Source organism: Microcaecilia unicolor, chromosome 8 (genome assembly GCF_901765095.1).
Source record: "Microcaecilia unicolor chromosome 8, aMicUni1.1, whole genome shotgun sequence".
NCBI classification, from domain to species: Eukaryota; Metazoa; Chordata; class Amphibia; order Gymnophiona; family Siphonopidae; genus Microcaecilia; species Microcaecilia unicolor.
In genome coordinates this window covers 62552126-62577453 of record NC_044038.1, presented here as the reverse complement: position 1 = coordinate 62577453, position 25328 = coordinate 62552126, and the positions used below count along the sequence as shown (strand labels likewise).

The window sequence follows — 25328 nt, the reverse complement described above, 5'->3', positions numbered from 1 at the left end:
TGGCAGTTACTTCAGCTCGTAGAGTCAGTGAGCTTCAGGCCCTGGTAGCCCAGGCCCCTTACACCAAATTTCATCATAACAGAGTAGTCCTCTGCACTCACCCTAAGTTCTTGCCAAAGGTCGTGTCGGAGTTCCATCTGAACCAGTCAATTGTCTTGCCAACATTCTTTCCCCGTCCTCATTCCTGCCCTGCTGAACGTCAGCTGCACACATTGGACTGCAAGAGAGCATTGGCCTTCTATTTGGAGCGGACACAGCCCAACAGACAGTCCGCCCAATTGTTTGTTTCTTTTGATCCCAATAGGAGGGGAGTGGCTGTGGGGAAACGCACCATATCCAATTGGCTAGCAGATTGCATTTCCTTCACTTACGCCCAGGCGGGGCTGGCTCTTGAGGGTCATGTCACGGCTCATAATGTTAGAGCCATGGCTGCGTCGGTAGCCCACTTGAAGTCAGCCTCTATTGAAGAAATTTGCAAAGCTGCGACGTGGTCATCTGTCCACACATTCACATCTCATTACTGCCTGCAGCAGGATACCCGACGCGACAGTCGGTTTGGGCAGTCAGTTCTTCAGAACCTGTTTGGGCTTTAGGATCCAACTCCACTCCCCGAGGGCCCTGTTTGTTCTGTTCCAGGCTACATTCTCAGTTAGTTGGTAAATTTTTTAGGTCAATCTCAGTTATGTCCTCGCCGTTGCGAGGCCCAATTGACCATGGTTGTTGTTTTGAGTGAGCCTGGGGGCTAGGGATACCCCATCAGTGAGAACAAGCAGCCTGCTTGTCCTCTGAGAAAGCGAATGCTACATACCTGTAGAAGGTATTCTCCGAGGACAGCAGGCTGATTGTTCTCACAAACCCGCCCGCCTCCCCTTTGGAGTTGTGTCTTCCCTTGTATTGTCTTGCTACATACTGGACTGGCCGGCTCGAGCCGGTTTCGGGCGGGAAGACGGCCGCGCATGCGCGGTGCACGCGGGCGCGCGAGGACTAGCAAAGGACTTTGCTAGTGAAGATTCCAATTGGAGGGGCTGCCGTGGACGTCACCCATCAGTGAGAACAATCAGCCTGCTGTCCTCGGAGAATACCTTCTACAGGTATGTAGCATTCGCTTTGTGAGAGCTCAACATTTAACTCTATCTAGACCTAGAGAAGGTAAAGCTCAGCCTGGGGTATCAACTGCTGGTCTTATTGTGATTGAGTTTTTAGAAATCTAATTGGATATAGGGCCTTTGAGAACTACCCTACTTGTTACATTTGCCTCAGAACCGGACAGGAACAGTGTCCAGAGATTGTTTTTTCATCATATGGATCAATTGCTCTTAGGTTCCAAGATTAGAATATTTCCTGATATCTCAGGGTGTACCCAGAAATGTCACCAGGATTTCCTGGCGTAGGGTCCTGATGTGCAAAATCTGGGAATGCCTTTTTTGTTGTGATTTCATTTTATGTTGCATTTCTTCTGATGGAAAATCCTTAGTGAACCTAAGCAGTTACGGAATTTTGTGGTTTCCAAGGAAGGCTTAAGAATGGTTATATGAATCCTCAGTTTGATAGGCTATATTGTTAGGACTGGCTGAGATGTAACCCTGACTTAGCAATCTGTTCTGTTCTTGTTTTTTTCCCTTGGGTAGTATTTCTACTTTTTTCTTGTATTTTTCCTATACTTGAATCCATTTCCTTGGATGTGGACAATGTAATGACATTTTTCCTGTTTTTCCTTATTGGGTAATATATTATTTCCTGTTAATGCTTTATTTCTAATAATTGCATTATGTGTTAATAAATTAATTGAACCGAAAAGAGTTTCTACCAGAGGAGATCTGACAGATCTAATTGCCATCCTTCACTTCTCAAAGTTAAATACCTAATGGATAGTGTGTGATATTAGAGTTCAAGAGGGATGTCTGCTGAGACCTAAATGGTGCTGGCAAACCCTACTAATAAATCTTGATATATTTTAATAAATAAGGGAAGTGGTAAAATTAATTTAGAATTATATGGTTTGGTAAAAGGCTTTTCTAAAGTATAAGCAACAATCTGGTGGGTTCCCTTTTAATAGTCCATGAGAAATAAATAATTCCTTCTCATCAAACAGATGAATCTATTACGAATGGGTTGTGTCCACCTACCAGCAGGGGAAGATAGAGAACACTGAAAGCCATAGTGCCTCTTAGGACAGCTAGCTCCATCTGCCTTTCAGTATTTCTCTATCTCCCCAGCAGGGTGTATACAGCTTATTCAGCTCCTTCAAAATTCTGCCTGGGGTGGCTCCTGTGCTTTTACCAGTTGTAGCAGGGGTGCTGTGGTTCTGTAATTGTTTGAGAGCCCACTTTAAAGGCACATAGGTTCGCCCTTTCCCTGCTTTACCCTCCCCCCCCGAGGTGGATGTAGGCACATAGGATTGCCATTTCCCTGCCTTTTCCTACCCGTGTGTGGATGCAGGCACATAGGTTCGCCCTTTCCCTGCCTTTCCCACCCTTTTCTGCCTCCGGAGTAACTCTCTAGCTGTCTGCCTCCAACTTTCCTCACAGCGTTAAAAAAAAAAAAACGTGCTTTAGCGCTTTTATTCCTGAGGCTTGATTTTCTGTTGTACAGTGTCTCCGAAGCTCCTGGACTCTGTTCTTGAGAGCGCTTTTCCTGCTCCTCTGGGGAGGTCCTGTTACGGGGTGATTTTGGCACGAATACCGCCATCTTGAATTTTTTCCGCCGTTTTCGGCAGTGGCTGCTGAGAATGTAAAACGCTGCTCCGTTTGTGGCAAGCGTAAAACTGCAGCAGGGCTCTGTAAAGCATGCTTTTCAGACGGTAGAGCTGGCACGAGCATGGCAAGCGATGTTTCTTCCCGCTCGACGGACTTGGCAGCGGCGCTATCTTGGATGCGCCTCATGATACAACTCCAGCGGTGGAGTCGGTGGGGGGGGGGGGGGGGGGGGGGGGGGCTTTTCGGGCTGAGTTGATCAGAGGATCTTCTTTCCCTGCGACTCCTGCAGCGGAGCCGGGAGGCCAGGGTGAGTTTTTCTCCCCTGAGTTTGTGCTGCTTTTGCATAAAGCCTTCATTTTAAAAACAGCCCTGCCGCAGGTGCCTGGCACTGTGTTGCTGCCTGGTTCCCCCTTAAGGGATGGTTTCCCAGGACTGCCGGTAGATGTGGATTCCCCTGAGCGTTGGATGCACACACAGTGCAGATGGGTGAATTCCCGGTCGGAGAGTGGGCCCCCCCCCCCCCCCCCCCCGTGGTCGGGGTGTGGGGACTGTGACGGATCTGGCAGGCCTTCGTGGCTGGAGGAGCCAGAGGATGGTGCAGATTTGCCACTGGATCCGGATGATCCCACCACGGTTCGGATTTTCCACCGTGATGAGCTTCCAGCACTTATCTCTGACTTCTTGCAGGCCCTCTCTATTGATGATCCTGCAGTTGGCGAGGCCTCCTCTGGTAATCCGAGGATGGCGAGTACTAAGAAGCCTGCTCGAGCCTGATGGGCCTTTGAAAGTGGCCAGGGCAATGGCGCGTTTATACCCTCTGAGAGAGGAGCACTTGGCTCCTTTTGGGATGCCTAAAGTGGACGCCTTAGTCACTGCGGTGACAAAGAAGACCACCTTTCCAGTAGAGGGAGGGGTTGCCCTGATGGACATGCAGGACCGGCGGCTGGAATCAGCACTTAAGCAGTCCTTTGAGATTTCAGGCCTAACCTTACGGGAGTCTGTGTGCAGTTCTTACGCTGCTACTTGACTTTTTGCAGGATGGTTTACAAAAAGGCTTGGCCTACAATTCCCTGCGTGTTCAAGTGGCAGCCTTAGCATGTTTTCGGGGAAAGGTCAGAGGCCTCTCCCTGGCTGCTTATCCGGATGTGGCACGGTTTCTTAGAGGGGTGCTTTGGCTCCGTGCTCCCGTGCGGGCTCCGTGTCCGGCCTTGAACCTGGGGTTAGTATTAAAGGCCCTTCAGCATTCGCCCTTCAAGCCGCTTAGGTGAGCTTTGGAGAAGGATGTGACCCTAAAGACGGTCTTTTTGGTGGCCATAACATCGGCAAGACGGGTGTCTGAGCTCCAGGCGCTGTCCTGTCATGACCCATTTCTGCAATTCTCGGAGTCTGGAGTAATGATACGTACTGTGCCTTCCTTCCTTCCTGCCTAAGGTGGTTTCAGCGTTTCACCTAAAGCAGCCTATTTTCCTGCCCTCCTTTTCTAAAGAGGAGTTTCCAGAATCCTTTGGGTGTTGCACCTTCTGGATGTGCGAAGGGCTCTGTTGCAATATCTGCACATGTCAAATGCCTTCAGGACCTCTGACCACCTTTTTGTTTTGTTGTCAGGTCCTCACAGAGGGTCTCCAGCGTCAAAAGCTACCCTGGCTAGTTGGCTCAAAGAAGCCATCTTTTCAGCCTATCTGCTGTCTGACCGGTCTGCGCCTGTCGCCTTTAAGGCACATTCCACAAGTGATTTCCTCTTCCTTGGCTGAAACTGGAGTACTCTCTCTTCAAGAGATATGTAGTGCAGCAACGTGGGCTTCTAAGCTCTCTTTTGCCTTACATTACAGGCTGGATGTGGCTGCCAGGAGGGATGCATGTTTTGAAGCTCAAGTGCTGGCTCGTGGTGTGGCCTGTTCCCACCCTATCTAGGGATTGCTTTGATACATCCCATTCATAATGGATTCATCTGCTTGATAACAAGGAAGGGAAAATTAGGTTCTTACCTTGGTAATTTTCTTTTCTTTAGTCATAGCAGATGAATCTGTGAGCCCTCCTTGATTGACTGACTGTTTTTTAATTGACACTGTTTTGTGTTCAGTTGTTCCTGCAGACATGTTCCCTCATTGGGAGAAGTCGGAAAACAGTCTTCAGGATTTCTGTTCTACTACAGGAGGTTGAGGTTGTCCCTCCTTTGTGTTTATGCTCCTGTTCTGGGGCGTTCGTTCGCTGTGAGGAAAGTTCATGTTGTTCTACTTTGCGGTGTAACACTTCTTTGGAAATTTCAAAATACTGAAAGGCAGATGGAGCTAGCTGTCCTAAGTGGCACTATGGTTTTCAGTTTATCTATCTCCCCCTGCTGGTAGGTGGACACAACCCATTCGTATTGGATTCATCTGCTATGACTAAAGGAAAGAAAATTACCAAGGTAAGAACCTAATTTTCCCATCTTTGATGAATTTCAATTTGCAAATTATAATGTTGAATTTTTTTTTGTCCTAGTTGCCCATTGTGCATCTTCACGACAAATCATCTCTCATTGGAAGAACTGCACACGACATGATTGTCCGGTATGCCTCCCTTTAAAAAATGCCAGTGATAAGCGAAATCAACAACGTAAGTAAACTTCCTTATTGATAGTATGTTGTGTAATTATATTAGTGAAGGAGAAGATAATCATGAGCTCAGAATCGCTTCAGTGATGGACTAATAAATGTGGCAAGCTTGATTTACTGTATTCATGTACTTTTCTCTATATGCTTAAATGCTGCTTTCCTTGTCATCAAGCAGATGAATCCATTATGAATGGGTGGTGTCCACCTACCAGCAGGGGGAGATAGAGAGCACTGAAAAACCATAGTGCCTCTTGGCAAGCTAGCTCCATCTGCCTCTTCAGTATTCTCTATCTCCCCAGCAGGGTTGGACGCAGCTTATTCAGCTCCTTCAAAAATCTGCCTGGGGTGGCTACTGGGCTTTTGCCAGTTGTAGCAGGGGTGTTGTGGCTATTGCAGCTTCACTTTAAAGGCACATATGTTCGCCCTTTCCCTGCCTTACCCTTCACCCTATGAGGATGCAGGCATATAGGTGTGCCCTGTTCCTGCCTTTCCCACACTCTTCTATGTGGATGCAGGCACATTGGTATGTCCTTTCCCTGCCTTTCCCAAGCTCTTCTAGGTGGATGCAGGCACATTGGTATGTCCTTTCCCTGCTTTTCCCACACTCTTCTATGTGGATGCAGGCACATTGGTTCGTCCTTTCCCTGCCTTTCCCACTCTCCTGGACCCCCGGAGTACCTCTGTAGCTGTTGCCTCTAACTTTCCTCACAGCGTTAAAAAAAAAAAAAAAAAAAGTGACGCGCTTGTTAGCGCTGCGATTCTGAGGCTTCCTTCTGTCTGTGCAGCGTGACTGGAGCTCTGTGACTCGGTCTGGTGAGGTAAGACAGTTTTGTAGCTCCTCCCGGGAGGGCCCGTGATCGGGACGTTTTGGCGCGAATCTGCCATTTTGAAATTTTACGCCGTTTTCGGCGATGGCTGCGGAGGTTGTTAAGCGCTGTTCACATTGTGGCAAGCACAGATCCGCAGCGGGGCTCTGTAAATCGTGCTCTTCAGACGTCAGGGCCGGCCCGAGCATGGCGAGCAATGTTTCTTCCCGCTCGGTGGAGCTGGCAGTGGGCGCCATCTTGGATGCGCCTCATGGCTTGACCCCTGCAAGAGCGGAGGGGTCTGAGTCCGGAGGGGAGCCTCGGATGGAGGCTACCAGAGGAGTTGCTTACCCCGAACTGGAACCGGGAGGCCAGGGTGAGCTTTTTGTCCCCTGAGTTTGTGTTGCTTTTACATAAAGCTTTCAGGTTAAAAAGAGCTCTGCTGCAGATGTCTGACTCTACCTTGCTACCTGGTTCCCCTCCGGTGGAGACCGGCCTGGGATTGCCTTCAGGGTTTTTCCCCAGACAGTTGGCCGCAAGACAAGCGCAGAAGGGTAAATTCCCCTTCAGAGAATGGCGCACCCCGCCCCTTCCCCCCCCCCCCATGGTAGGTCTGTGGGGATTCTGAGGGGTCTGGCAGGCCTTTGTGGTCCAAAGAGCCAGAGGAAGGTGTAGGATTGCCACTGGATCCGGATGATCCCACTGCGGTTAGGATTTTCCACCGTGAGGAGCTGCCAGCGCTTATTTCTGATGCCTTACAGGCTCTCTCTGTTGAAGATCCTGCGCTGGGCGAAGCCGCCTCTAGTAATCCAAGGATGGCAAGTACTAAGAAGCCTGCTTGAGCCTTTCCTTTGCATGTCTCCATCCAAGAGCTTATTTCGACTCAATGGGCTGACCCTAAGGGGCCTTTGAAAGTTGCCAGGCCAATGGGGCACTTATACCCTCTCAGTGAGGAGCACTTGGCACACTTGGCCGTGGCTAAAGTGGAAACCCTAGTCACGGCTGTGACGAAAAAGACTACTCTCCCAGTAGAGGGAGGGGTTGCCCTGAAGGACATGCAGGACCGACGTCTGGAATCAGCAATCAAATGGTCCTTTGAGATTTCAGGCCTAGCCTTACGGGGGCGTCTGTGTGCAGTTATGCTGTTCGAGCCTGCCTCGCTTGTTTGCAACAGGCAGTGGAACAGCCCAGGGATGGAGTGGAGCCCCTTGTGGAGGTGGCACCACGGATGGAGTCGGACTTGTCATTTTTATCTGATGCCCTCTATGATCTGGTCAGAGCTTCGGCTAAACAGATGGCTGTGGCGGTGGCCGCTCGCCGCCTTCTATGGCTACAGCATTGGGCAGCTGACATGGCCTCTAAGCAAAGGTTGGTGGAGTTGCCCTTCCAGTGCCTTCTCCTATTTGGTGAGGAGTTGGAGAAAATGGTTAAAGGCCTGGGGGAAACTAAACCCCAGCACTTACCCGAGGATAGTCCGTGGTCTTCCAAGGTTCAGGCGGTTCCCTCCTCTTCCAGACCTCGCTTCCGTGAAGCTAGAAGGTACCGCCCGGGGCGTTCTGCTGGGTTTACTTCACGTGCCCGCTTTCAGCAGAGGAACTCCTTTCGCTCGGACAAACGTTCCGCAGCAGCTGGTTCAAGGCCTGGCGTTCATGGGCGACCCTCTCAATGATGGTGTGCCGGCCCACTCCTCGATTCCTGCAGTTGGAGGACATCTTTCCCTCTTTCTCGAGGAATGGGTCAAGATTACCTCAGATAAGTGGGTTTTGAACCTGATCAGAGATGGCTACAGATTGGAATTCAATGCCCTGGTGAGAGACGTATTTGTGGAGTCCCGATGCGGCTCTGCCGTCAAACGGGCGGCGGTAGAGGAGACCTTGCAAGGCTTGTTGCACCTCGGGGTGGTGGTCCCTGTTCCTCCTTCCAAGATCGGCTACGGTCGTTATTCCATTTACTTTGTGGTGCCGCAAAAAGGAGGGTCTTTTCGGCCCATACTCGACTTAAAGGAAGTCATTCCATATCATCAAGCTGATCAATCCATAGACTGGTGGGTTGTGTCCATCTACCAGCAGGTGGAGATAGAGAGCAAACTTTTGCCTCCCTATATGTGGTCATGTGCTGCCGGAAACTCCTCAGTATGTTCTCTATCTCAGCAGGTGGTGGTCACACACAGCAGCAGCTCTGGCTAGGCCTCCAAGCCTAATTTTTAGGTTTTGTTGAGTGCCTGGGGTTGAGTGCTCTTTTGAGCAAGTGCAAACCTGGTGGTGCCAGGTCCCTCCTTTTCTCCCCCCTCCCGCTGGCTCCGTTAAAAAAAAAAAAAAAAAAAAAATTTTGAACGTCCTTAAAGGCGTTTATTTCGACGTTTATTTAAACGTTTATTGCAGCTACTCACTGGGACACCAGGTCGTTGCAGCTCGGAGCGGACAGCAGGTAATTTTTACCTTTTTATAGCGGGCAGGGGGTTCCCCGATTTATCTCCACGTGGCATATGGCGTCGGAGGGCGAGGGCGTAAAGAGTCGCTCCCCGGATCGCTTGGGCGCTTCTAGAGGGGATGCGGGGGTCTTAAAGCCTGATTCGCCCTTGTTGGGTGACAGTTTCGTGGCCGATGAATGTCCCGGTCCTTCCTCCGGCGTGGCGATTTTTCCCGCCATAAACGCCCATCCCCCGCTCCTCGCCTCCGCCATCTTGGCCGGCCACGCGGCTCGGACGGCTTCTTCTTGGGCCGCCCTTGAGGTTGGAGACATTAATGCCATATACGCCCTTAATTTGGGCGACGGCACAAAAGCGCGCCGTTCTTCCCGCGCGGCTCCTTCGCGGAGTGTCACGCCGGACGCCATTTTGGATGCGCAGCATGTCTCTCCCCTGCTCTTGCGAGCGCCGGTTGAGGGTGCGTCTAGGGCTGTTGCCCAGGCTGCGGAAGTACACAGTCTGGGGGGTTTCTCCCCCGAGTTTGTTTTGCTGCTGCATCAGGCCTTCCTTATGCAAAACGCTGTCCCTGCTCCCTCGTCTGGTAAAGAGGTTGAGGTTCCCAGAGGTAAACGCCCTCGGGTTGATTCACAGGCCTTGGAGGACTTTGTCTCCTCCGATGTAGATGAGGGCAGCGTATCTGAGGTCTCCCAACGGTCCTTTGCGGATTCCTTGGAGGAGACGGATCACCGCTCGGATGGAGCGGATGACCCCTCTGCAGCGCGGCTTTTTAGCTCAGAGGATTTGTCCAACCTGTTGGTACAGGCCATGGACACTTTGAAGATTTCCTCTCCGGAGGACGTCTCTCCCTCAGCCCCTGTTGGCTCTGCCATTATGCTGGGGACGAAGCGCCCGCCTAGAACCTTCCACGTGCATGATGCCATGCACACCTTAATTGCAGCTCAATGGGATGTCCCGGAAGCGAGCCTTAAAGTGGCTAGGGCTATGTCCCGCCTCTATCCTTTGACTGAAAGTGAACGTGAGGCCTATCTGTGGCCTACCGTGGATTCTTTAATCACTGCGGTGACTAAGAAAACGGCATTGCCGGTGGAAGGTGGCACGGCCCTAAAGGACGCCCAAGACAGAAGATTGGAGGCGGCCTTAAGGTCGTCCTTTGAGGCAGCTGCTTTAAGTTTGCAGGCCTCAATTTGCGGATCCTATGTGGCCAGGGCGTGCCTGTCTATGGTGCAGCGGGCTTTCCCCTCGGATCTTTCCTTGAGGGATGATTGGCCGGCCCTGGAATCGGGCTTAGCCTATTTGGCAGACTTGCTGTATGATGTCTTGAGGGCCTCAGCGAAAGGCATGGCTCAGACAATCTCTGCGCGGCGGTGGCTTTGGCTGAAACATTGGTCTGCTGACCACGCCTCTAAATCCCGCCTGGCTAGATTGCCTTTTAAAGGCAAGCTGCTCTTTGGGGTCGAGCTGGACAAAATCGTGACCGATCTCGGCACGTCTAAGGGCAAGAAGTTACCAGAGGTCAGGGCTCGGGCTAGTACTCGCCCTGGTACCTCCAGAGGACGGTTTCAGGAAACCCGTCGGTACCGCCTGGGCAGGTCGGGCTCCTCTGCCCCCTCTTCCTTCAAGAGGAACTTCTCCCCCAAGCAGCATTTCTTTCGCAGAGATCGCCGTCCCGGAGGTGCTCCCTCCGGTCCTCCCCCAGGGTCTCGTACCCAATGACGGGGCCTTGGTCCACACCCCAGTGCAGATTGGAGGACGGCTGTCCTCGTTTATGGGCGAGTGGACCACAATAACTTCAGACGCTTGGGCGCTGGAAGTCATCAGAGACGGCTACAAGCTAGAGTTCTGCCGACCCTTAAGACGGGTTTGTACTCTCTCCCTGCAAGTCTCCGGTCAAAGCTGTGGTAGTGCAGCAGACCTTGAACAATCTGATCCGCCTGGGGGCGGTCGTTCCGGTGCCAGAAAATCAGCTTGGCAAGGGATGTTACTCCTTTTTCTTTGTGATTCCAAAGAAAGGAGGTTCTGTACGGCCTATCCTCGACCTCAAAGGGGTCAATTGGGCCTTGAAAGTTCGGCACTTTCGCATGGAGACCCTCCGCTCTGTTATAGCGGCAGTGAAGGCAGGAGAGTTCCTGGCATCCTTGGACATCAAGGAAGCGTACTTGCATATTCCCATCTGGCCTCCTCATCAACGCTTTCTGCGTTTTGCAGTAATGGGCCGACACTTCCAGTTCAGAGCCCTCCCGTTCGGGTTGGCTACTGCTCCGCGGACCTTCTCCAAAGTAATGGTGGTCTTTGCGGCCTTCCTGAGGAAGGAAGGAGTTCAAGTCCATCCTTATCTGGGCGACTGGTTGATCCAAGCCCCCTCTTATGCAGAGTGCGGCAAAGCTGTGAACCGGGTGGTTGCTCTTTTGAGCTCCCTGGGGTGGATCATCAACTGGGAGTAAAGCCAGCTGCGCCCGACTCAGTCCCTGGAGTATCTGGGAGTTTGATTCGACACCCAAGTGGGCAGAGTGTTCCTGCCAGACATTCGGATTGTCAAGTTTCAGGCTCAGGTTGACTAGTTCCTAGTAGCCTCTCCTATTCGGGCTTGGGACTACGTGCAGCTGTTGGGCTCTATGACGGCCACGATGGAAGTAGTGCCCTGGGCTAGGGCTCATATGAGACCACTACAGCTATCTCAGTTGGTGCGCTGGACTCCGATGTCGGAGGATTATGCTGTGCGCCTTCCCTTGGACCCAGCAGTGCGCAAGGCGCTGAGCTGGTGGACGCAGACAGACAAGTTGTCTGCAGGAATGCCTCTGGTGACCCCGGAGTGGATTGTCGTCACGACAGACGCCTCTTTGATGGGCTGGGGAGCCCACTGCTTGGGAAGGACAGCGCAGGGGCTCTGGTCTCCTGCAGAGGCAAGTGGTCTATCAACCTCCTGGAACTCAGAGCCATTCGGTTGGTGTTGTTGGAGTTCATCCCGGTACTGGTGTTGAAGCCTGTACGGGTCCTGTCGGACAATGCCACGGCTGTGGCCTATGTCAACCGCCAGGGAGGTACCAAGAGCGCCCCTCTAGCCAAGGAGGCCATGAATCTATGCCAGTGGGCGGAAGCGAACCTGGAACAGCTGTCAGCGGCCCACATTGCCGGAGTCATGAATGTCAAGGCGGACTTTCTCAGTCGCCATACCTTGGAGCCCGGAGAGTGGCAGCTATCTGCTCAGGCGTTCTTGGGCATCACGAAGCGCTGGGGCCAGCCGAGCCTAGATCTGATGGCGTCATCGGCCGATTGCCAAGTGCCGCGCTTTTTCAGCAGAGGACGGGACCCTCGATCCCTGGGAGTAGATGCTCTTCTCCAACGGTGGCCGACACAAGAGCTTCTCTATGTGTTCCCACCCTGGCCCATGTTGGGCAGGGTGCTAGACCGGGTGGCAAAGCATCCCGGCAGGGTAATCCTGGTGGGTCCGGATTGGCCCAGACGTCCCTGGTATGCGGACTTGATCAGGCTCTCAGTCGGCGATCCTCTGCGTCTGCCAGTGGAGCAGGGCCTGTTACATCAGGGTCCCGTGGTGATGGAGGATCCCTCCCCCTTTGGTCTTACGGCCTGGCTATTGAGCGGCAGCGTCTGAGAAAGAAGGACTTCTCAGGCAAGGTCATCGCCACTATGCTGAGAGCGAGGAAGCGCTCTACTTGTACTGCTTACGCCAGGGTTTGGCGTATCTTTGCAGCGTGGTGTGAAGCAGGCTCACTTTCTCCCTTCACTGCTCCAATTTCTTCAGTGTTGGCGTTCCTGCAAGAAGGTCTGGACAAAGGCCTGTCGCTCAGTTCCCTGAAAGTTCAGGTAGCGGCTCTGGCTTGCTTCAGGGGCCGCCTGAAGGGTGCTTCCCTGGCTTCGCAGCCAGATGTGGTGCGCTTTCTCAAGGGAGTTAATCACCTGCACCTTCCTCTGCACTCAGTGGTGCCTGCGTGGAATCTCAACCTGGTGCTAAGAGCATTGCAGAAGCCGCCTTTTGAACCCTTGTCGAGGGCATCTCTGAAAGACCTGACGTTGAAAGCAGTCTTTTTGGTGGCTACCTCTTCAGCCAGAAGAGTTTCCGAGCTCCAGGCACTCTCATATTGAGAGTTTTTTTCTGCAGTTCACTGAGGCAGGAGTGACTATTCACACAGTGCCTTCCTTCCTGCCCAAGATTGTTTTTCGCTTCCATGTGATTCAGCAGCTCTGTCTCCCTTCCTTTCGTAGGGAGGTCTACCCAGAGGAATACTCTGCTCTCAATTTCTGGATGTGAGACGAGTCATCATCAGATACTTGGAAGTGACCAATGATTTCCAGAAATCGGATCATCTGTTTGTCCTGTTTACAGGTCCTCGTAAGGGTCTGCAGGATTCTAAGCCTACAGTGGCAAGATGGGCAAGGAAGCCATTGCAGCGGCTTAGGTGGCCGCGGGGAAGGCCCATACCTTTGCCAGGCATTACCGCTTGACTGTGGTTGCTCGGGCGGAGGCCCGGTTTGGAGCTTCAGTGTTGCGGTCAGGGATTTCTATGTCCCGCCCTGGGTGAGTACTGCTTCGGTACATCCCACCAGTCTATGGATTGATCAGCTTGATGATATGGAAGGTAAAATTATGTATCATACCTGATAATTTTCTTTCCATTAATCATAGCTGATCAATCCATAGCCCCTCCCAGATATCTGTACTGTTTATATTCTGGTTGAATTTTAAGTTCAAGTTTAGCCTTCAGTTACTTCAGGAGGACTTCGTGTTCAAGTTCTTCTTTCACTTGGATTCTTCAAGAGTTGAGACGAGTTTGTGTTACAGTGAGCTGCTGCATTCCTCTCCCCTCCGTTTTACGGGGCTGGATTGAGATTTAAATTCTGCCGGCACTCCCTCCCGCTTCGTGCGGCTGTAGGGCAGCTTTGTACCCCTTCCGCTTCGGCGGTGTTAGGGTTAGTCAGCTCCTCCCGCGGTTGCGGTTGCAGGATAAGCCAGATCCCCCCGCATCGGCGGGTGTGGTGTCCCTCCCCCGCTCCGCGGGGATGAGCTGGACGGATTCCCCTCCCCCACTTGTGTGGGGATGAGCTGGGTTAATTCCCCTCCCCCGTTTCGGCGGTGGTGAGCTGGGCAGAGTGTCCCTTCGTGGGTGTAATTCTCTAAGTGCTGAGTCCTGCGGATGGAGCTTGATATCGACATACTGAGGAGTTTCCGGCAGCACATGACCACATATAGGGAGGCAAAAGTTTGCTCTCTATCTCCACCTGCTGGTAGATGGACACAACCCACCAGTCTATGGATTGATCAGCTATGATTAATGGAAAGAAAATTATCAGGTATGATACATAATTTTACCACAAGTCACTAGTGCGGCATTTTTGCATGGAAACCCTGCGCTCCGTCATGGCAGTGGTACAGCCACGAGAGTTTCTCACATCTCTGGACCTGAAAGAAGCTTACTTGCATATCCCTATTTGGCCCCCACACCAACGGTTTCACCGATTTGCGATGTTGGGAAAACATTTCCAGTTTCAGGCCTTGCCTTTTGGCCTCGCCACAGCTCCCCAAACCTATTCCAAGGTAATGGTGGTAGTAGCTGCCTTTCTCAGGCGAGAGGGTATCCGGGTTCACCCGTACCTCGACGACTAGCTCATCAGAGCGGACTCTGCAGAAGAGAGTCATCATGTAACAGCCAGAGTGGTCTCAGTACTTCAATCTCTGGGCTGGGTCGTCAATTTGGCCAAGTCACCTGACCCCCTCTCAGTCTCTAGAATATTTGGGGGTCCGGTTTGACACAGCCTTGGGGTTTGTCTTTCTACCCGAGCAAAGGTGGTGCAAGCTTCAGAACCAGGTCCTTCTGCTGAGGATGCCTCACCCGCGAGCTTGGGACATAGTCCAGCTGTTAGGGTTGATGACGGCCACCTTGGAAGTGGTGCCATGGGCGAGAGTGCACCTGAGACCTCTGCAGTGTTCCCTGCTTCAACGATGGTCTCCTATATCTCAGGATTACCAGCGCAGACTCAACGTGGCTCCCTTTCGGCCCGGCTCAGTATGGAGTGGTGGCTCTCAGACAGCATGCTGCTGCGAGGAATGCCGCTAGTGCTTCCCGATTGGTGCCTGGTGGTAACAGATGACAGCCTGCAGGGCTGGGGGCACATTGCCAGGGAAGGCATGCCCAGGGTCCTCTGGACACCTGAGGAGTCGGAGTGGTCCATCAATCGCTTGGAGTTGAAAGCGATACTCCAGGCGCTTCTGGCCTTTCACACGACCCTTGAGGGACTGGCTGTCAGAGTTCTGTCGGGCAATACGATAGCAGTGGCCTACATAAATCGACAAGGAGGCATTCAATGCAGGGCACTGGCTGCGCAGGCCGCGCAGATTTGCCACTGGGCCGAGCTACATCTGCAGTTTCTGTCAGCAGCTCACACTGCAGGACAGAGCAACGTGCAAGCCGATTATCTAACCAGGCATCAAAACGACCCAGCGGAGTGGGAACTGGCAGACGAAGTGTTCCTTCAGATCTGTGCCAAATGGGGACGCCCGTAGCGGATCTTATGGCGTCAAGCGCAAATGCCAAAATCCCGTGCTTTACAGCAGACGGAGAGATCGTCACTCGGCGGGGTTGGATGCCTTGGCTCAACCCTGGCCTCAGGACCTCCTGTATGTGTTCCCTCCTGGGCCCTTGATAGGGCGAGTACTTCTGCGGATTCGGCTACATCAAGGAGAGGTGGTTCTCATTGCCCCGGATTGGCCCAGGCGGCCGTGGTATGCGGACCTCTGGCGGATGCTAGTGGAGGCTCCCCTTCCTTTGCCTCTGGTACTGAACCTGTTGTCACAGGAACCGGTAACCATGGCGGACGCCTGCCGCTTTGGTCTTACGGCATGGCTATTGAGAGGGCGCAATTGAGAGACGAGGGCTATTCCAACAACGTCATCTCCACTCTCCTTCAGGCCCACAAGCGTTCCACTTCCGTTGCCTATGCTCAGATTTGGCGCCAGTTTGAGGCTTGGTGTGCTGCTAAAGCGATTACACCCATGTGGTCTTCTGTCTCGCCAATATGTGACTTTTTGCAGGATGGTTTACAAAAAGGCTTGGCCTATAATTCCCTGCGTGTTGAAGTTGCAGCCTTAGCATGTTTTGGGGGAAGGTGGCTGGCCTCTCCCTGGCTGCTTATCCGGATGTGGCACGGTTTCTTAGAGGGGTGCTTTTGCTCCGTCCTCACATGCGGGCTCTGTGTCTGGCCTGGAAACTGGGGTTAGTTTTAAAGGCCCTTCAGTGTTCGCCCTTCGAGCTGCTTAGGTGAGCTTCGGAGAAGGAAGTGACCCTAAAGACGGTCTTTTCGGTGGCCATTTCTTTGGGGAGACGGGTGTCTGAGCTCCAGGCGCTGTCCTTTCGAGACCCATTTCTGCATTTGCACCTTCTAGATGTGCGAAGGGCTCTGTTGCAGTATCTGCGCATGTCAAATGCTTTCAGAACCGCTGATCACCTTTTTGTTTTGTTGTCATGTCCTCACAGAGGGTCTCCAGCTTCTAAAGCTATTTTTTTCAGCATATCTTCTGTCTGGCTGGCCTCCGCCTGAAGCCTTTAATGCACATTCCACAAGAGCGATTTTCTCTTCTTGGGCTGAAACTGGAGCACTCTTCAAGAGATACGCAGTGCAGCAACGTGGGCTTGTAAGCTCTCATTTACCCGACATTACGGGCTGGATGTGGGTGCCAGGAGGGATGCGCATTTTGGAGCACAAGTGCTGGCGCGTGGTGTGACCTGTTCCCACCCTATCTAGGGATTGCTTTGATACATCCCATTCGTAATGGATTCATCTGCTTGATGACAAGGAAGGGAAAATTAGGTTCTTACCTTGGTAATTTTCTTTCCTTTAGTCATAGCAGATGAATCCATGAGCCCGCCCTGATTGATTGCTGTTTTGGGTTCAGTTTTTCCTGTAGATATGTTCCCTTATTGGGAGAAGTTGAAAAACAGTTTTCAGGATTTCTGTTCTGTTACAGGAAGTTGAGTTTGTCTCTCCTTTGAATTACTGCTCCTGTTTTGGGGCATTCGTTCGCTATGAGGAAAGTTCATGTTATTCTACTTTGTGGTGTAACACTGCTTTGGAAGCTTCAAATACTGAGAGGCAGATGGAGCTAGCTGGCCATGAAGCACTATGGTTTTTCAGTGTTCTCTATCTCCCCCTGCTGGTAGGTGGACACAACCCATTCGTAATGGATTCATCTGCTATGAATAAAGGAAAGAAAATTACCAAGGTAAGAACCTAATTTTCCCATAATCAAAACCCTCAGGACGACATGCACAGAGGAAAGAATTTTCTCGTGGTTTCAACCAGGTTTCAGTAAGACAGAATCCAGAATTTGATCATGAATTAAAAACAATTTTGACCGCATTAATAGACAATTAAGGAGGCCAATAGCAAGACTCAGAATTGTCTACGCACGATATGGTTCTGCTTTTAGAGGGACTAGATAGAGTAATGGAGAACGCTGTTTATTCTAAAAAGGAGTATGACTATGTCCCCACACAACAGGAATTGGAAATCAAAGGAGGGGATTTTGGGCTGTAGTTCCCAAACTGATTTGTTAAAGGACCATAATAAAACTCTTAACATAAAGAGCTTCCACGAGAGACCCATGGTGAAAGGAGGGATATAACAATATTACAGAGGTGATGGCACAAAACTTAAAAACCAAAAATAAGTAAGCAGAGAGTGACAAGATCTTAATATAGTGAGACAATTTCTGGGGTCAGGGAAGCTTACAGGGTTACGTGACAGATGATTCAGGAAAGCGGAGGGCAGGCAATGATGGGGAAAAGGAGTCAGAGCACCAGCAGATATGGGTCTCCTACATAGAAAAGCACAGTTTCACACACAGCAGCACAATGTAGAGCAGTAAAAGCATCCCTTTCATATGCCTTGTCAAGTGGAACCTTAGTTTAATCCTTCAGTCTCTTGAGAAGCTTCCTTTCTGAGCCACTCTGGAAGGCTAGCTTGAAAGATTTTATGGTTAAGACGGTGTTCTTGGTTGCTGTTGCGTTGCCATGTATTTTTGTTACATTTGTACCCCGCGCTTTCCCACTCATGGCAGGCTCAATGCGGCAGGCAATGGAGGGTTAAGTGACTTGCCCAGAGTCACAAGGAGCTGCCTGTGCCGGGAATCGAACTCAGTTCCTCAGTTCCCCAGGACCAAAGTCCACCACCCTAACCACTAGGCCACTCCTCCACTCCACTTCCTGGACAAAGCCTGGAAAGGATAAACTTTCTGGAGGAAACATATACTTCTGAGGTGGTGGAGAAGGATCAGATGGAATGCCATAGGACTCCTCATCTGAGAGGTTCTATGGGTCTTGATCTGTCTCCCAGGAAAGGTCAGTCCGACTCTTCAAAGTACTGTTCATGGGAAGTACATAGAAGAGAGTAACATCTAGAGTGTCTGCTCTGCATTGAGGTACACCAATCATATGAGCTAAAGTTGAAGAAAACTTTTCTACCTATGATAACACATGCGTCAGGTGCGAGCTGACCCAGTCAATGTCAAGTCAGTGTGCAGGACCTCTCCTGTGACTGTCTCTCCGATGTGCCAACAGGCTAGGCTGAGGCTGCTGCAAACACCCCGTAAAGTCTGCAGAAGCTGTGTGTGCCGTAGCCCTCTTTGAGCATAGCCCAGATTTCCTCATGTAGAGTAGGTACAAGCTGAGAAAGCAGTGTGGACACGACCTGAGTTATAGCCTGAGTAGACATAGGAGATCTGGAAGATCTTGAAGGCTCTCGATGAGAAATAAGCTGGAGAGGAGAATTGCTACTGCAACATAAACGCTTCCCATGCACTGAACACGTCAACACAGGGGCACTATGGGCCAAGCAATGGGATGCTTCTTAGGTTTCTTGCGCTGCCGATCCTTCGATGCGCGCAGCACTGAAGATGAGGACGTACAGTCCTTACACATTTGCAGCACAGAGTTTGATGTAGCAACCCCTTGATATTGCACAGGCCCACTTGATGTCAATGCTGGTTCTGCCTCGAGTACAGAGTCCCCTGCCATGCTAATCACTAGGCTTCAGGCTCTCTTATCAAGCTCCCTTTCTTTGTTTTTCTGAGGCAGAAGTCTCTCTGCACACGGTTCCTTCCTTCCTTCCAAAAGTGGTATCAAACGTTTCATCTCAACCAATCTGTGGAGTTTCCATCCTTTTGGTGGGAGGGTAAGCAGGCTCTATTCTTCCCTGAAGCTTCTCGCGGTATCTGGAAGTTGTGAATGAGTTTCAAAAAATTGGACAGACTGTGTTGTCTGGTAAATAGAGACCTGGCTTCATGGCTTCCAAGCCCAAAATTATTAGATGGCAGAAGGGAGACTATCATTTCAGCTTGTTTGCTTGTGGGGAAGCAGGCTCTGTAGGCCATCCTGGGCTGAGATTACCTAACTGTTTCCGGTGGATATTTGTAAGGTGGTGACGTCAATGTTGCATACCCTTGCCCAGCACTACAAGTTGGACATAGCGTGCTTGGAATCCAGTTTTGGGGCTTTGGTCCTCAAGGTAGCAGGATCTCACCCACTCTATGGATTGCTTTTAAACATTCCACAGGTTCTGGAATAGTGGGAAGCTACGTAGAGGAAAAATTAGGTCTTAACCTGTTAATTTTTTTTCCATTAGTCCTTCCCACTATTCCAGAGGCCTGCCCAAGGTTTCTGAGATGTTTAGTCGGTGCAGAGTAATGGGTCAAATAACAGATGTCACAGTGCTTGATGCTTCCTGAATCTCCCTTTCTCTAAGGATTGTACAGAGATAAGAGAGGTCCACACGTGTTTAGCTGGTTAGTTTTAGGTTTGTTAGTTGTTTAAGGTTGTTGTGTTTATTCTGAGTTTCACCTGAGAAGCGGGGCTGAATGCCAAGAGAGACGTCTCAGCTCAGTTTTCAGTTCTGTATCTTCACCTGCTGGTTGATGGACACAAGTTTTCTCACAGGTTGTGGAACAGTGGGATGGACTAATGGAAAGAAAATTATCAAATAAGGCCTAATTTCTCCATAGGAGATAATACCGGCAGTTTCCCAGACAAAGGCAACAAACTCCATTACATCAATGCAGTAGTCTAAAACAAAAGGATGGGAGTTGAAGGAAAACTCAAGCATCAGGCTAAGCCAAACAGTTGGTATCTCTTTCATTGCAGAGTTCAAGCATAGCTATTCTTAGAATCCTTTGACATACTGGCCTGCCTTTGGAATTGGAAAGGATGACATTAACATTCTGTAAAGAGAGAATCTGAATCACTATGGACAACTGGGTACTAAGTCTAGTAAAACATGGCACCTATGATGGTTCCTTACCATTTTACAAGATCGTCTTCTGTTGTTGCTTTTACTTTTGAGTTGACAGACTTTCAATAAGCCCAATCCCTTCTCAAGTCCAGGGTAATAGAATGAGTCTCCCTTCCCAAATAAGCTTACCTCACTGTTCAGATATTTTCTTATACCGAAGAAACTGAGAAACCTTGGAACTGAACAGGTTCCTCTTGAAAGAGTAAGTGTGCACTGTAGTAATTATCTACCCGTAGGGAAAAAAGTTAGCTATGCACATTTGATCTGTAGGGTGCTTACCCATCTGGATCCATTTATCCATGCTATAGTATAGTATGTTTCAGTGCTTCTGAATAAACACAGCTTGCTGTCGTTCAGTGCACTACTGTTTGACTTTTCAGCGACACTGAGTCTGCATGACTTACCTAATAGTGGCAGCACATCTCAGGAAAAATGGAATATTTATATTTTCTTTTTTTTTTTTTAAATCTTATTTATTGCAATCCAAACTATATCCATATACATCAATCTCAGAATAAACAATAAGCAAGTACAGTGAGTTGCTTAACATTTTTAAACATTTTGTCCCAACTAAACCCCACCCTTTCTCCCCCCCCTCCCTCCCCTTCCCCCCCCCCCCACCCTACCCTCCCAACCTTACTTTAACAATTCAATATCTTGCTTCTTGCTACTGGAGTGAGAGAGTCCCAAAATGGAGACCAAATGTCACAAAACTGTTCACCTCGCTTGGAGGCCAGGTCCCTTATTCCTTTCTTCTCTAGTGCACAGGCTTGAATCGTTGCTGACCTCCAGTGGGATATGGTTGGGCGATCCGCAACCAACCACAACTGCAAGATGACACGCTTTGCCATCAATACTGCTCTTTTCAAAAATGCTTTAAATCCCACCGGGGCCGGCTGTTGTATTCCGAAAAGATCAAACAATTGTCGTGGGGATGGTTTCCACAAATTGTTCCATATCTGGGATACATGTGTGCTCAGCTCAATCCAAAAAGATTTTATCAATGCGCAACTCCAATACATATGCCCTAAATGCGCGTTAGCACCATTGCACTTTGGGCAAGTATCAGTGTCTCTAATAGTAGCTCTATATGCCCTATGGGGGGGATATGTGCAGACGAAGCAGAAATTTATACTGCATCTCCCACCAAGCTGAGTTCTCCGTTATTTTGTACAGAGATTTGAGACACACCCCAATTTGTTCTGACTTGAGGTTGAGCTGCATTTCTGTATTCCAGGCGAGCACCACCACCTGATAGTCAATTGGCTTTAATGAGTCTCTCAAATTGCGATGAAAGTACCTCAATGGAACTCGTAACTGTGCATCCAGTCCCAGCAGTTCGTTTAGCTTCTCCCAAGGAGCGGCATTCAGTGAGGCTGTGGGTAAGGAATTTACATAGTGTTGCAGTTGTGTGTATGCTAGCCAATCGTTTGTTCCCAACTTATACTCCTCTCTTAACTCCTCGAATGATTTTATTGCCCCCCGTTCCGTGACCACATGGAATAAATACTTGACCCCTGCCGCGGCCCACCTCTGAAAGGAAACTGAGGAACTTCCCACAGGGAATGCCAAATTCCCCTTGAGTGGCAGTAATACTGAAACTTTGGTATCTATTTGGAGAAGCTTACCTAACCCCTTCCACGTGGCACGCATCGGGGAAAAGATATATTTGTAGGGTCCTAACTGTGGTAATTCCCTTGAGGGCGCATGGAGCCAATATGAAAAATGCACTTTGCCCAGAGCTGCCACTTCTGCTTCTGTGCAAGAAAAATATTTTGTAGAACGAAACCAATCTGATAGGTGTCTCATGTTACTAGCCATGGAGAACAATTTTAGGTCTAGCAAGCCCAATCCCCCCCTGAACGCGGCAGCATTACTCTAGATAGTGGCATCCAAGCTCTCCTTCCCTGCCACAGAAAATAATTTAGTTTCCTCCGTAGCCAACTTCCCTCACTAGGCCGCAATAATAGAGGAAGCATCTGGAACACATAGGTCCACTTTGGGAATAGGACCATATTATAAAGTGCGATGCGACCCAGTAAGTTAATCGGAAGTGCTTGCCATCTTTGAAAAACTTCCATTGCCTGTTGCCTCAGGGGGGTCATGTTCAATCTATAGAGCTCTGATAGGTCTATGGGAATATAAACCCCCAAATATTTAATTTTAGATTGTGCCCATTGCTCTCGAATTTCTGACTGAATTGGGAGGGCCATTGATTTGTGATAATTTAAGGAGAATCCCGTAAGGAAACTGAATTCATCCAGGGCTGCCAATCAATGCCGCGCTGATGACCTGGGGCTTGTCAGGGTCAAGAGTATGTCGTCGGTGAACGCCAACACCTTATCCGCCAGTGATGGCATGGTGACCCCCACAATATCCGGATCCCTAATGATCGTGCGGAGAAGCGGTTCTATGTATAGTAAAAACAGTAAAGGGGATAATGGGCAACCCTGCCGACTGCCTCTTTGTAATTGAAAGGCTGTGGACTGAGTGCCATTCGTGACTACGCGCGCAGAGGGACTCGAGTACAATACTGCGACCGCCTCCATATACCAACCCCCCAATCCAATATAATTTAGCACTTTAAACAAATAAGCCCACTGTACTTTATCAAATGCTTTTTCAGCATCGAGGCTCAACAGTATCAGCTGTTCTTTTGTGGAATGGCTATGCGCTATAGACATAAGGACCTTACGCACATTTACTGTGGCCTGACGACCTCTTACAAACCCTACTTGATGGTCTCCTATTAAAGTCGGTAAGTGTTGCGCCAATCTATCTGCCAATACTCTTGCCAGGATTTTTATATCCACATTCAACAAGGATATTGGTCTGTAGGATTCTACTTGATCTTGGGATTTACCTGATTTAGGAATCAGGGTAATTAAAGCCTCGCTCTCTCCCGGGGAAAAATAGCCTCGCCCTGTCACTGCTTCATAGTACGAAATGAGGGGTCCCACTAAATCTTGACCCAGGATTTTGTAGTATTCACCAGAAAACCCGTCAGGGCCTGGGGCTGATCTTAATGGTAGAGACTTCAGGGCCATTTGGAGTTCCTGTGCTCTTATAGGGAGAGAGAGTTGTTCCCGCACCCTCTGCTCCAGGCGCGGCATACCCGCATCGTCCAGGTAATCTTTTATCAGAGAGTCCTGTTGCCCTTCTCCTTGGGCATATACCCCCTCAAAATATTCTTTGAATGCATTTGCAATCTCTTCCGGCTGAGAGAGCCGAGACCCATTTCGAGGAGTTATATATGGAATAAATTTTTTTATTGTTTGGGCTCCGGCTACATGTGCTAACAATCTGCCAGATTTATTCCCGAATCGTTGAAAATTTAACCGTTTAGCATACAGGAGTCTCTGATATTTTTCATGAATCATCGTGTTCAAGGCCACCAGGGCGGCTGCCATTTTTTCTTGGTTTTCTTTGTTGGGCTTAGCTATGTGCAATCTCTTTGCAGCTCTGTACGCCGATTCCAATCTAACTATGCCTGCCGCTAGGCGTTTGGCACGTGTACTCATGAACGCAATTATCTCTCCACGGAGGACTGCTTTTGAGGCTTCCCACAACAAAATTGGCGAGGTACAAGACTGCGCGTTTGTGTCTACATAAAATTGCCAACGTGATTTCACATGATCTATGAGTTGCTTATCCTGATAAAGATAAGAGGGGAAGTGCCAATAAGTATTAATTGTTCCTCTGGCATTTAAGTCCAAATCTATCCCAATTATGGCGTGGTCAGAGATCTCTGTAGGTCCTATAAATGCCTTCCCCACTCTGAAAAACCATGAGTGTGTCACTAATATGTAATCAATACGTGACCAAGATTGGTGCGCCTTAGACTGGTGGGTATAATCTCGGGTCTCAGGGTGGAGCAGGCGCCATGGGTCTACCAACTGGAGTGATTTACATAACGCGGGGAGACCCCTCCCTCCTCCCAGTGCTGCTATTGCCCTTGGGGAGGACCTATCCAAAGCTGGGTCCATGACTTGATTGAAATCCCCCGCCCATACCCAAGGGGCATCTGTATATTGCATTCCCAATGCAACTAAAGATTGAAAAAAATTGGGGCAATAATTATTGGGGCCGTATACTGTGCACAAATAAAATTTGTGTCCCTGGAAATTTAAATGGATCAACACCACCCTTCCTTCTGGATCTTTGTATACTAATTTGGACTGGCAGGGGAGACCTTTCTTCAGTAGTACAATCACACCTCTTCTACGATTCCCGGAAGAATAGTGGCATTCCCCCACCCACTGCTGGGATAATTTCGCATGCTCAATATCCGAGAGTTTTGTCTCTTGTAAACACGCGATATCAGCTCCATGCGCCCTCAGTTGGGATAAGGTTTTGTAGTGTTTAACTGGTGAATTGATCCCTGCTACTTTCCATGACAATATTCTCAAGTGGCGTTTACCCTTTATCTATATTGGAATGGATCTTTTTTCTCCTGATTCTCTTATCATGAACAAACCCCGGGAGCCTAGCCTCCCCCAGAGGTATCTGTCCCCGACCTGTGGCCTCCTGCGCTTCCTTCTCCCTTCTTTCCATCTTCTTAATTACTCCCGCTCCATTCATACCTCCTCTCACTCCAAGCATATCTACTACTCCCCCCCCCCCCCCCCCCCCCTTCTCTAGCTCTGGCTTCCACCCCCATCGAGAGCGGGCCACGGGTCACTCCTAATTCCTTGCGGGGACTACCCCCCCTCGCTCCTTAACTGCAATATGTGTGCACATTCCTCCTTTAACATTAAACAGTTAACAATATTAAACTTGCCATTTACATGTGGGTTTTAGGTCCATACTCTCAGGTCATATCACTCAGTCCATCCTGTGAGCTCACCCAGGTTCGAAACTCCTCCGGGGAGCCAAAGGAATGCCAGTTGTTATTATACTGCAGCTTCAGTGTAGCTGGGTATTGCACCAGAAATCGAACGTTCTTTTTTACCAGCTGCGAGCAGATTCCTGAGTAGGCCCTGCGTTTTAGAGTCAGTGCTGCCGAGTAATCTTGGAATATCCGGATCGACCAGCCTTCAAATTGTAGCTCCTCTGCTTGAGATTTAAACAAGCGCAAAATTTGTGCTTTTTGGGTAAAGCTATGAAACTTCTGACTATGTATAATCACAGTCCTTGGTCTATCTGCTGATGCCCGCGCCGGCCCAAGTCGGTGCGCCCTATCCAGACGAATCGGGCCATGTTCTCCCACCGCTGGGAAATTCTCCAGCAGCCAGTCCTCCAGCCATGTCAGTAAATTTGTATCCTTTATGGTTTCTGGGAGACCCACAAATCTCAGGTTCTCCCTTCTGGCTCTGTTTTCAAGGTCTTCGATTTTAGATTGCTGTGCTTCAGTAAGGGCTTTCAGTGCAGCAATGCTCTCTGCGTGCTCCTGTACAGTATCCTCCGCATCAGCGACTCTGCATTCAAGCTCGCCTGTCCGACGAGTTAGCTCCGCTGCTGTTTGGACCATCCCTGCTATTTGTTCTGACAGCTGTGTAAATCGGGAGTC

General features: G+C 49.9%; 1 protein-coding gene across 1 annotated transcript in view; it reads left to right on the top strand.

The window, feature by feature from the left end:
- Positions 1 to 25328, top strand: part of CREBBP (CREB binding protein) — an 846007-nt gene that overhangs the window by 161288 nt on the left and 659391 nt on the right. Inside the window, exon 5 of the mRNA XM_030211575.1 lies at positions 5178 to 5291. Within this exon, the coding sequence (XP_030067435.1) occupies positions 5178 to 5291 (114 nt within the window). The remainder of the gene's footprint in view (positions 1 to 5177; positions 5292 to 25328) is intronic.